The 13,229-nt window shown below is 40.5% G+C and overlaps 1 protein-coding gene across 1 annotated transcript in view; it reads right to left on the minus strand.

The window, feature by feature from the left end:
• Positions 1 to 13,229, minus strand: part of DCP1A (decapping mRNA 1A) — a 44,055-nt gene that overhangs the window by 11,695 nt on the left and 19,131 nt on the right. The window contains exons 4-6 of the mRNA XM_027522235.1: positions 11,710 to 11,776; positions 6,709 to 6,847; positions 4,692 to 4,805 (exon numbers count right to left, since the gene is read on the minus strand). Of these exons, the coding sequence (XP_027378036.1) occupies positions 4,692 to 4,805; positions 6,709 to 6,847; positions 11,710 to 11,776 (320 nt within the window). The remainder of the gene's footprint in view (positions 1 to 4,691; positions 4,806 to 6,708; positions 6,848 to 11,709; positions 11,777 to 13,229) is intronic.

A 13,229-nucleotide genomic window follows, 5' to 3' on the forward strand; every position in this document is an offset into this window, starting at 1 on the left:
AGGGTGTGTGGTAAAGCATTAGGTTTCAGAGGTACCTTACGTAAGGCAGAAGAAATGAGGTTATAAGGCAGGAAGAATCATCACAGACAGAAGGCTCACTGTACAGGAGGCCCTGTACTACACACTTTGCATGCGTTACTCTATTAACCGGTGAGGGCAGTACTATTATTATCGCCATTTATGGATGAGGCCCAAGTACAACAGAACCAGATGCCAACCTAGTTCTAACAAGACAATCCGTATTCTTAACCATTATGCCACTGCACCATTATGTCCACCGTGCAGATGACAGGTTATCTAATCAACTGAATGGTGATAATGATCCTTTGGAAAAGAGAGGTGCAAGTAAGACCTGAATAACTAAGAGCCAGTGACTGGTCAGATTGTACCAACTTTTGGAATCACGTAACTGGGTGAATTAGTCACTAGAGGCTGAGGGGGCAGAGCATGTGTCTTTACACAAACTCCCTAAAGCTTTATTGTCTCTGAGCTGGTTTGGACAGGACCTGTTCCATTCTCCTCTGCCTCTGACAAGAAAAACTGGCTGCATTCCTCTAGTTGTTGGGCTTATTTATTCATGGATTCATCTTCCATCATCCACAGAAAAGGTGAAATTTTATTCTTTACTCATATCTGAATATACTTACAGTCTGGATTCTGAGTTCAGTAATGCTTCACTTAAATCAAATTTTAATCTGACCATTCCCTTGTGAAATGGAATTCATAAGTGATAGTATATATGGGACTGAAAAAAAAATTTTTTTAAAGAAGCTATATCAGGTTTTCCATTGTTCCTCTCTCACCCCACAGCTCTTGCTGTTTACAGAATTTCATATTTCTGTTTGAATTTACTGTGTCCCTGTCAGATTTCCTACTCATTAGTGCCCTGGGCACACTAGAAGGTGTGATTATTCTTAACCACAGGAACAAAAAAACAAAAACAAAAATAATACAAAACAAACGAGGGAAATTGTCCCAAGGAAATTCTACTAAGTAAATAATGAAACTGAAATAAAATTAAGGCTTGACAGCATTATTTGCTCCTCAGCACTAGATGGCAGTGTTACTAAACCAGTGTACTCTTCTGTGTACAGGCCTGGTTATGGATCTGAGCTAATTTTAGACAATCACATGGCTCAACAATATCCAGTTCTCAGTATTGTACAAAGTGCTGTCACTTTGGCCTATAAAATGGAGTCTTTTGGGGTTCATTTTTTCATTTGGGTTTCAAAGTAAATCTGTGAGTCAGATACAGCCAGAATCGTTAATCCCATGATTCAGAAATGAAAGGGAAAGTGACTAGCCCACTGGACATTCATGGCTGATAAGCCAGACCAGAAGGAATCTGCTCCTCCACTTGCTGCTTCTCTTAACACATATTTTTTAAAAATTAAATTTTACATAACACTTTCTCTTTTAATATACGTTTGACCTTCAGGATATTAAATTCAAATACAGTAAAAATGGAGCAAAGAAATGTAGTATACAAAATCTGGTTTAAATAATTTACCACCTGCATCCGTACAAACATTATACATACATCGTTTAGGAATGTAAAGATGCAGATGACACCGCCCTTAATGGCAGAAAGTGAAGAGGAACTACAAAGCCTCTTGATGAAAGTGAAAGTGGAGAGTGAAAAAGTTGGCTTAAAACTCAACATTCAGAAAATAAAGATCATGGCATCCGGTCCCATCACTTCATGGGAAATAGATGGGGAAACAATGGAAACAGTGTCAGACTTTCTTTTTCTGGGCTCCAAAATCACTGCAGATGGTGACTGCAGCCATGAAGTTAAAAGACGCTTACTCCTTGGAAGGAAAGTTATGACTAACCTAGATAGCATATTCAAAAGCAGAGACATTACTTTGCCAACAAAGGTCCGTCTAGTCAAGGCTATGGTTTTTCCTGTGGTCATGTATGGATGTGAGAGTTGGACCGTGAAGAAGGCTGAGAGCCGAAGAATTGATGCTTTTGAACTGTGGTGTTGGAGAAGTCTCTTGAGAGTCCCTTGGACTGCAAGGAGATCCAACCAGTCCATTCTGAAGGAGATCAGCCCTGGGATTTCTTTGGAAGGAATGATGCTAAAGCTGAAACTCCAGTACTTTGGCCACCTCATGTGAAGAGTTGACTCATTGGAAAAGACTCTGATGCTGGGAGGGACTGGGGGCAGGAGGAGAAGGGGATGACAGAGGATGAGATGGCTGGATGGCATCACTGACTCGATGGACGTGAGTCTGAGTGAACTCCGGGAGTTGGTGTTGGACAGGGAGGCCTGGGGTGCTACGATTCATGGGGTCGCAAAGAGTCGGACACAACTGAGCAACTGATCTGATCTGATAGCCTCTTGGAAAACAGTATGGTAGGGCAATTTCTAAACTAAAACTTGCAGTTATGAAATTACCTAACATTTGTACTCTTGGGCATTTAACCCAGAGTAAAGGAAATTTAAATTTGGGCTTCCCTGCTGTCTCAGCAGTAAAGAATCTGCCTTCCAATGCAGGAGACACAGGTTCAATCCCTAGGTCGGGAAGATACCGTGGAGAAGGAAATGGAAACCCACTCTAGTATTCTTGCCTGCGAAATCGCATGGACAGGGGAGCTGGTGGGCCACAGTCCATAGAGTTGGAAAGAGTCGAACACGATTTAGTAACAGAAAGGACAAAGGAACAACAAAGGAAATGTGTATACAAAAATCTGTATACAAATGTTCATGGAAATGTCATTCACAATAGCCCCAAACTGGTAACAACACATCCGTCCTTTAACGAGTGAATGGTTAAAAATGTTAATTCCACTCAGCAGTGAGATTCAGAACTATAATATATGTAACAATTTCAATGAATCTCTTCAATGAGTTATGCTGAGTGAAGAAACATACTCCCAAAAGGTTATATATTGTATGATTCCATTTACAGAAAATTCTTGAAATGACAGTGTTATAAAGCTGGAGACATATCAGTCACTGCTGGGGTTAGGGATGCCAGAGGAAGGCTAGGAGGGTGTGACATATAAGTCAGTGTGATAACAAATGGGCAGTACAAAGGATTCTTGTGGTGATGAAGTCCTCTATCTTGACTGTGGTGGTAGATACACAAGGCTCTACATGAGATAAAACTGCATGGAACTAAACACACACAGATGAGGCTTCCCAGGTGCTGCTGGTGGTAAAGAACCCGCCTGCCAGTGCAGGAGACGCAAGAGACATGGGTTCGATCACTGGGTCGGGAGGGTCCCCTGGAGAAGGGCATTGCCTGGAGAATCCCAAGGACAGAGGAGCCTGGAGGGCTACAGTCCATAGGGCTGCACAGAATTGGATACGACTGAAGCAATTTAGGACGCATGCAAACACACACGTGCATATACTCACAGAAACGAATATGAATACAACAACTGAGGAAACGTGAACAAGATGGGTATGCTGCTGCTGCTAAGTCGCTTTAGTCGTGTCCGACTCTGTGCGACCCCATAGATGGCAACCCACCAGGCTCCACCGTCCCTGGGATTCTCCACGCAAGAACACTGGAGTGGGCTGCCATTTCCTTCTCCAACAAGATGGGTATACTGGGTTAATATTCTGGTTGTGATACTGTACTCTAGTTTTCAAGCTGGTATCAATGGAGTAAACAGGTGAAAGGGACATGGATCTTTCTGTATTATTTCTTATAACTGCATAGGAATCTGTAATGATCTTAAAGAGCTTAAAAAACTATGGCTTTTACTCTTCCTGTATTATTTCTTACAACTGTATATGAATCTGTAATTATCTTAAAATAAAAAGCTTAAAAAACTATGGCTTTTACTTGATATCTGTTCACTTATCAAGTCATCAGTTTCAAGAATTACTTCATAAAAATATAAATAGTAAAATAAAAAGAAATAAAAACAAAGAGAACGATTTCATTCAACAAATATTTACAGTGCTGGGTGCTGAGGATACAGTAGCAAACAAGGCAGCCCCCTATGATACTTGGATTTTGGTGGGGAGGAGACAATCACAAAACTTAAAAAAACCACGAACCCTGATAGCTGGAAGAAAATAAAGCACAGTGGAACAGGGGTAGGGAAGGATTGTTATTTAAAATAGGGTGGTGTGAAAGGCCCCCACCTATATGGAAGACACTAGAATGGGAGCAAGGTACTTCTAGGAGGCAAGTCTTTCAGGCTGTGGGGACTCTGACTGCAAAGGGGACTGTAGCTGCAAAGGCCTGTCCTGCGGCAGAGGCAGGACTGACACATCTGTGAAAAGGTAGAGAAGCCTATGAGGCTGGGAATGACGCAGAAAGATGGAAGATGAGGCCAGGGCTAAGGGGGCCAGATCAGAGAGGGCCTTAAGGGTTACTGTTGTGACCCTGGCTTTTATTCGAGTGAGATGAGACACGATTGGAGGAAGGCCACAGTCTAACTTAGGTTAAACCAGGATTACTTTGACCCCTGGGTCAAGAAGAGGAGAGGGAGTGGCTAGGGCAAAAGCTGGGAAACCAGATAGGAGGCTACTGCAAAACCCGGATGAAAGACAGTTACACGGACCAGGGGAAATGACATGAGAGGATGACATCACGCTACTGCCTATATGCACATACTCTGACAGATGATCAACGGCTCAAACTTGTACTGCATCAAAACCCTTACAAAATGCTGACTCTGTGTTAGGTTACTTTGGACAAAGCTAGGGCTTGAGCTGTACAAACCTTATCTTGCAACCCAGATGGTGTCTCTTCTAGCGTCTCAGTGCTTCCCAGATTGGAGATCTGAGTACTTGGCTGCAGCCCAGGGCTGGAGATATTTGAGTCGCCCATCTGATTCTTAAATTAAAAGGAAAAGTATATCATGTGAAAAAACTTGCTATTGTTTGGTTTACAAAACAGCATTTAAGGTTACTGTTAACAGAAGTATTATTTTAAAAGTCAAGGATAACCACCCCCGCCAAATGCCAAATGTTTGCTTTGGACCTGCATGTAAATATGGAAATTAACTGGACAATAAAATTTCTAGAAAGCTAAGCACATGATTTTAGACAATAGTGTTCGTAACAATTGTTATTTTTATAACCCCTTAAGGACAAGCAAACAGCATTACTATATTATATATTCTTTTCCATTTTTTTTTAAAGTTAATATATGGTAAAATTAACTTTTGAAATGTATCACCAGGCTTCCCTGGTGGCTCATATTGTAAAGAATCTGCCTGTAATGCAGGAGACCCTGGTTTGATCCCTGAGTCGGGAATATCCCTTGGAGAAGGAAATGGCAATCCACTCTAGTATCCTTGCCTGGAGAATTCCACGGACAGAGGAGCCTGGAGGGCTACCATTTCTTTCACTTTCAAAATTAACTTTTGAAATGTATAGTTTTGTGTACCCATTACCACAATCAGGATATCCAATCACCTCCCCAAACTCCCTTGTGCTATCCCAATGCAGTCGTGCCCTCCTTCCACTCCTGGCAACCAGTGACTCTTCTCTGGCGCTAGTTCCGTCTTTTCGAGATTGTCATCTAAATGGAATGCTGGCTTCCTTAGCATAATGCCTTTGAGATTCACCCAAGTTGTTGCACAGATGAATCTGGCAATCTCCCAAGTCTCTACCTAAAGATAAAGGGTCTACTTGGAACCATCTGAGGCAGAGGAGAGCTCATCCAAACACTAAGAAGTGAACTCATGGGCCGCTGCTAAGACTAACAGCATATGATAGATGACAGGCGAGTGCAGACAAGCAACAATACTCCTGTTTAAGGAAGTGCCACCTATTTATGGATGGCTTCAAAAATAGAAAGAACACATTATGAAGGAAATATCAAAGATTTAACTAAATCCCCAAAGGTTTAGTCTTAATCCAACCACAGAAATTTTATTTACTCCATACCATACCAGAAGAATTTTCTTTACAACAGCAATTATTTTCTACCTTTGCAATGTGCATTAACCAGAAATCATGTCAGATTTTTATACTGTTCATGTGACCTAGAGTTCCTTTGCAGCTCTGCACACAGAAACAAGGCTTCAGTTCCTTCTTTCCTCTGGAGATGACTTGCTTCCCAGCCTGAGGAGGAAGGCAGGCCACCTCCTGGAGGGTCTGCTCTAGTGTGCAGCACCTATACTTTCTGTCCCAAGTGGCGCCTTGATCTCGTCCTCACTGGGAATGGGTGACAGAGCTCTCAACTTATTAGCTGTCACCACAACACAGAAAGGTCTCTATAAAAACAGAAGGCAAGTAGATAACGCATATCTCATTAAGGGTATGGGAGGGAATTTATGGTAATACATGGTAACTTAAAAGCTCAGAAATGATTCTTGAAATTTATTTACTTCATCCAGTTTCCTAAGAATCAATGAATTCATTATAGAGATGATTGCCTTTCCTGTATTAATTTTCATAGATCCATAAATTCTTTGTAATTCTCTAAGACAGACATTGAGGAATCTGGTAGAACTTGAAACGTCTCATGGGTTCTAATGTACATTTCTTTACCCAGGAAGTGGGACCTTTTATTTTCCAAAATCCTTTTCTCCCGCAGTAATTTTTTAGGAATAGAAAAAGAACACTCTGAATTTTCAGAGGTAAGAAAATCCCCTTCCTTATCTATAAGACATGTTTTCTTTCTGAACTACTTATTCCTGCTGGCCCTGGAGGTGAGCTCCCCAGTCCACCAGACCCACCACAGGTCTCCTCCCTGCTCTGGTTTTCCTGCTCAGCGCACACAGCCTCACCCTCTCGTACTCATCCTTGGCTCTGCTTAGCATCTCCAGGATGTCGATGGGCCTGTGGTCACTGCAGCCATTGGCCTGGCTGGGACTCTGCTTATCCCGAGCTGCTTGCTGGGACCGCCGTGTCTCCTCTTCTACCACACTAGAGGAAGAGAACCAAGTTTTAGAAAGACCTTTTTTGACACAATATGACCCAAGATTTTGGCGTCCATTTCCAAGGATACTGGAAGACTGCCTCATGGTAACAATGCCTTCCTCACAATACACAACACAGAGCCTCAGCTACCTCATCCCAGTAAGACATGACTGATTAGTTTCACCATCTCACTCACAACAGTATCAACCAATATAGTTCACTGTTAGAAGGCCAAAAATACAGAATTCCTTTCCAGATTTGGTAGAAGTAGATACGTTTAAAATCTACTAAATTACTCATTATTTCTCTCTCTTTCCTACAAGTATCTCAGGATCAGTCAAACTAACTGGTAAAGTAAATCTGAAAATGGACAATGCCACCAAGACAAAGGAAGGCTGTACAGGTGAACAACTTCTATGGAGAGTGTGTATTAATAATGGGGAGCAAGGAAAAAGCTTAGCATCTTGAAAATGAAGATCTTGGTGAATCTTCAAAAATCAGCGATAACTCTACAAGCAAACAAAAGATTTTCCTTGTCTCCTTAAAAAAATCACTAAGTGGGTAACTAAAGTCAGGGTGATTGAGGCAATGCTCTTTATCTTGACTAGTGCTACTTAAGCTAATTTTGCACTTGAAAATATATATTAAAAAAAGCATGAAAAGTCAAGGTCTAAGTCAAGGGTTGCGGTCTGCAAATCTATCTGAGGGGTTTCATTTCTTAGGAACATCCTTTCTCCCTGCCACATCTTAAAGTCTGAAGCAAAATGTGAGAAACTAAAAGTTGGGTGGTGAGCACATAAATGTTTTATTGCTTCTTATATTTTTTTTCAAGCTTGAAATTAATGTAATAAATTTTAATAAGATAACTAATCTTTTTTTCTTTTAAACATCCATTCAGGTTTCAAGTCCAACTGTAATGAACAGGCCTACTTGCCACGGGATAGTATAGGCACAGTCACAGCTTGATAACTGAATTAATTTGAGAACTTTCAGACAGTGAGGATGACAGGCAATAAAATAATTCAGTAGTAAAAGGCTTTTTTTTTTATGGACTACGAGGCATAGAACAGGGTACCCAATGTCAGTTCACTGCTTTAAAACAGCCTGCCTAGGAACTCCTATTAGTGTGTGTGGGATGGTTCTCTTATTTGAAAACATCGGATTAAACAATATTAAATACAGATTTTTTTTAAACAGCAACATTGTTCTGCGTTTTTAATAAGCTACAATGTATTATGATTCTCCAAGGATGGGTTTAAAGCTTTCCCCAAACTGGGAAGTCCCTGGTGGTCCAGTAGTTAGAACTCCATGCTTTCACTGCCAAGGGCCTGGGGTTCAATCACTGGTGGGGGAACTAAGATCCCACAAACCTAGTGATGCAGCCAAAACCGAAAAAACACTTATTATTTAATACTCAGTTATAGGCCATGCCAACCATCAAGGACTGGCCACACAGCCCGTTTCTACCCACCACCTGCTACACTGTCTGGCTTAGCCATGCTAGTATTCACCTCTAGTATTCACCTCTCTGACCTGGACTGGATTTGTGATCTTCACTCAAAAGAAAAACATTTCTAATAATCACCACTGTTCATCCACCCAACGGGCTACCTTATAAAGCTCTCCACTGCTGAGAGCAGAAACTGGCTGGCAACATGGAAGGCACACCGAGCTCTGGACTCTAAGGCCTCTTCCAATCACACTCTGGGAAGAACAGCCCTGCCCCTCTCCCTTCCTCCCAAACCCAAAGTATGCCCCAAGACATTTGTAAGATCAGGAATAGGGCTCACTTCTATCAGTTCTCCAAATTTTATAGTCTATGTATAGGCAAACATTCAGACTAGGTTTTGTTAAAAACACTTTTTGGCAGACTGCATTTCCTCTTTAGGAGAGGCAACATTTTCCAAGTTTAGTGAATTTTCAATTTTGCTACTGATCAAAGAGAATTTCCAGATTTATTTATAGAACAGGTCTAGAAGTTTACCTGTTCTATATACCTTCTTAGTTCTTATTAACAACCTTTTGGAATAAATCAATGTTTTACTTCAAGAATTTTTATTATATTGCAGCTGTCAAAACAGTGGTAGAAAGAACTAGATTTAACAGAATGGGCAGTGGCAGGCACTTTTATTTAGATGCACAATATGTCCCAGAGAATTTTACCTGTCTCTCCAGCTAACAGAGATTATATTCTGAAATACGTAGCGAAAAGAGGCTGTATGCAGGCAAAGTCAGAGCAAAGGAAGACAAAGATAACCTTTTTATCTTTGGTGACCAGAACGCCATTTATCACAAAGTTAATGTGAACATATTTGGTATTCTCTTCAGCCATAAATAGGCCAGACACTTGAAAACTCACTATCAACAGCTTCATGCAGGCATTTGCTAATCACTTTCAATACCACTGCTTCTAGTAAAACAAGCTGAGCGTTTAAGCAAATGCCCCTCTTTTGGGCATCTCTAGTGAAGGAAACCTGAATGTCCTTCTTTTCCCTTTCTGCTTCCTGTTTCTACTTCCTCATCCTATTTTTATGTTCACTACAGTATTTTCAGATAAGCCTTGCTTTATCTTCTGCTTTATCTATGATCTGAAGTCTTGCTTTACGGGTACTGCCTACTGACAGAGAATACAGTTCAAAATGGTTTCCTGCAAATAACTGTTAGAGCTGAAAGAGCCAGGGTCTCTCAATTTGGGCCCCAAAGCTCTCAATCTGCAGGAGAAAGTCTATGTATTAACATACTCCAAAATATAGACATTTAAGAAAAATACTGTCAATTTCAGGATAACCAAAAATCAACAAATCTCTGTCTTCTAAGTTATCAAAAACTGCCTCTGCTGTTCCTTTCAAAAGTACGGATAGTGGTCATTAAATAAACGGCTTTGTAAAAAAGTAGTTTCTATCTTTTTTTTTTTAAGAGAAAAGTTCTAAAAAGAAAAGTCTGGTTGTGGAAAGCCAATGCATTTTCAAATGAATGACACAAGTTCACGTGGAACAATGTCCTTGGGGTCACACCCACAGCAAACAAAGCGGGAAGCAGAAAAAAACCCAACTGAGACACGTTAGCAGTCCTGGACTAAAATGTGGCCTTGGCCATGTGCACTTCTTTTAAAATGCAAATATATCTGGAAATGGGATGTGGGGCCAATTATTTATTTATAGTTTAACAGGATTTAGTTTAATATTAGACAAAAGAAGAAAAAATCAACTGTTTTCTCCCAAACATGTAAAAATTTTGCAGAAGAGCAAAGGGAATTCTGATTTGATGGAGGGGGAAGAGAGGCCAGCATTTCTGAGGAAATCCAGGCAGAAACTGAAAAGGAAAACTTAAATCCACCAGAACTCGTTGCCCACTGCAGCATTCTGTCCAGGGTGTGGTAGTACCTCACGCCCCTCTAACACCTGCGTCTTAGATTCCCAGAAACCATAATGGCAGTACCAGCAATACAGAGGGATGGCTTCTGTGGGCCAGTCTGAGAAAGGACAACGACCATCCCTCAGAACATCAATTCAATGAAAATTAGTTTCCAAATTCCAAGATTCTGATTCACAAAAGCTCTCCTGGGACATAACCCATTAAAGGACTGGGGATTCTAAACCTGGAATCTGTGTCAAAAATAAGTTCTCTTAAAGGAAGTAGCCATGGATGTGTGTGGGAGTTCTTTGTCAGTTACTGAACACAGCTCCACCTGCTACAGTGGAAATCTGGAGAGAATCAGAGTCAGATGCACTGCAAGTGGTGGGCTGTGCTCTGGACACAGAGAATACCCTCCGGAGCGAGGCAGCTGGACGGTTCTAACCACATGCTGAACAGCAAGGCTCTGGTTAAATTAGGATCTGTCTGCAGAACAGAATACAAAGCAGACATAAATACTACAGAAGACTATTTAATGTCCTGGAAAAATGCTGTGGACGTGAAAAGTCCAATGTACAGCGTAATCTTACTTCTGCAAGTGTAAAAAAAAAAAAGTGTTGCCTGCCATTCTAGCTCAAGAAGGATCAAGCCTACGGGCCACTGCAGTTACCCATAGAGTGTGCAGTGAGAGGAGCTCAGGATGGAGAAAACAGGAAACATTCTGGGCTCTGGATATCCTGGCCCATAGATAATTAAGATGCATATCCAAGGAATCACTTCACTGACCTCAGATTCTTGCACCTTCCCACATATAGGAAAGCACTAAAATCTTCATCATGAGATGTCTGGTTATTACTAGGAGTAATCTTTTGATACTTGATTATATGTTTTTCTCAGCAAAAAAGTTTACCTATCCTCATTTTATTGGCATTCTCTTCTCTAGCTCCCTTGTCTTTGCTTTTATTTTTTCCAGAAGTATTTTAAAATTCTTGTTACTATTGCAGAGGATCATATTTTAAATTCTTTTTTTCTGATATGACTACACTAAATACCATTTTTTGGTTTGATTAATTTGGTAACAAAGCAGTCTTTAGATGATTCCAATTATGTAAATATTTTTCCTAGATATTCTCCTCTTGGTGGTATTATCTCTTAAATAATTAGATGAGGCTACCTCCCAGGCTATAGGCCTTAATATAGTCACTTAATAAAAATTAGCTTATAACTTTTTTTGTTTTGCATTTTTCTTTCAGTAAACATAAAAAAAAAGAATAAAAAACAATCACACACATCAACCCAAGGTACATATAAAAAGAGACTGGTGGTAGTTGGATTATTGATAATTTGAGATTTCTTTAAGCTTTTCTGCCTTTTTCAAAACTTTGACAATAAAAGGAAATTGGGGGAAAATATATGAGTTAGTGGACTCTGGTAACAAAGAGAAGGGGGAAACATTATTTTTTCATCTGCCATATATCACTAATTAAAATCTATGGTGTTACAGAAATACTTACTCGGCCATGAGTTTGGCTATGCGGTGACAGTCGTTCTTGTCATAAAACCAGATACTGTATATTGACACTTGAAAAACAAACAAACAAAAAGATAAGGAGAAATGAGGTTTCAGTACTTGAGTATATGGCAGTAATATATTATTGCCATAAAATGTCACAGAATTTACCATCAGACCCTCAAACTGTTAACAGTTCCTCTAAAGAAAAAAAAAACCTCCCCACAAAATGTTTAATAAATTAATAAAGTTGGGCCAGGTAAAGTATACAGACAGTTGGTTTTAGACATCATTATCAGATCTCATTGAGTTTAAGATGACACTAAACTATAAGATTCATTATTATTTTATGTATTCAGATCAGATCAGATCAGATCAGTCGCTCAGTCGTGTCCGACTCTTTGTGACCCCATGAATCGCAGCACACCAGGCCTCCCTGTCCATCACCAACTCCCAGAGTTCACTGAGACTCACGTCCATCGAGTCAGTGATGCCATCCAGCCATCTCATCCTCTGTCGTTCCCTTCTTCTCCTGCCCCCAATCCCTCCCAGCATCAGAATCTTTTCCAATGAGTCAACTCTTCGCATGAGGAGCAAGGGAAAAATGCTGCCAATTAAACTAGGAGTTTCAAGGTGGCACATTAGTAAAGACTCTGCCTGCCAATGCAGGAGACACAAGAGAACATCGAACACTAGTGCTGGATCCCTGGGCCAGGAAGATTCCCTGCCTGGAATAGGAAATGGCAACCCATTCCAGTATTTTCGCCTGGAAAATTCCATGGACAGAGGAGTCTGGCAGGCTACAGTCCGTAGGGTTGCAAAGAGTTGGACACAACTCTGCGATTAAGATACACAAGACAAACTAAGAAACAACACTGATTGTGTGGAAAGGGTACAGTGTCTACCATTCCAGTAAATAAGGAATGCTGTCCTTCCCTGCTGCAGCGCCCCACGGTGAGTGCTAAGGGAAATTCAGGATGGAGACAAACAGGAAACTATGTGCTCTGGATACTATGGCCCTCCATGGCTGTATATCTAAGATGCCTACCTAAGGAATAATTTCAATGAGCCCAGTCATCTTCCCGCACAGAAAAAAGCACAAAAATCACTAACCTGAAGTATCTGTTTTTTTTGTGAATAGCAGTAATATTTCGATGTTTGACCACATGTTTTCAGCAAAAACTCCTATACACCCTGGCTCCTCCCTCATCTCTTCACAGCATTCTTCAGAGTTATCTGAGGCTATCCCCTAGGCCTTAGTTCTCAGAAAAGTCTCCGAATAAAATTTAACCTTTAACTTTTAGGTTTTATTTTTCTTCACTTGGTCACTAACTGCAAAATGCCTTCCAAATTGACAGTCAAATGTGGAGAGAAAAATTAGTGAAAATCACATTAAACCACATTCCAAAACCAAACACCAGAATCTTTGAGTCTCTTGAAATTTAAAAATATAAAATTAATACCATGTTACGGTAAAACAAAGCTTTAAAAACAAACACCCACCCCAGAACCTTCTATGATCAA

The sequence above is a fragment of the Bos indicus x Bos taurus genome, chromosome 22 (assembly GCF_003369695.1).
Source record: "Bos indicus x Bos taurus breed Angus x Brahman F1 hybrid chromosome 22, Bos_hybrid_MaternalHap_v2.0, whole genome shotgun sequence".
Classification (NCBI taxonomy): Eukaryota; Metazoa; Chordata; class Mammalia; order Artiodactyla; family Bovidae; genus Bos; species Bos indicus x Bos taurus.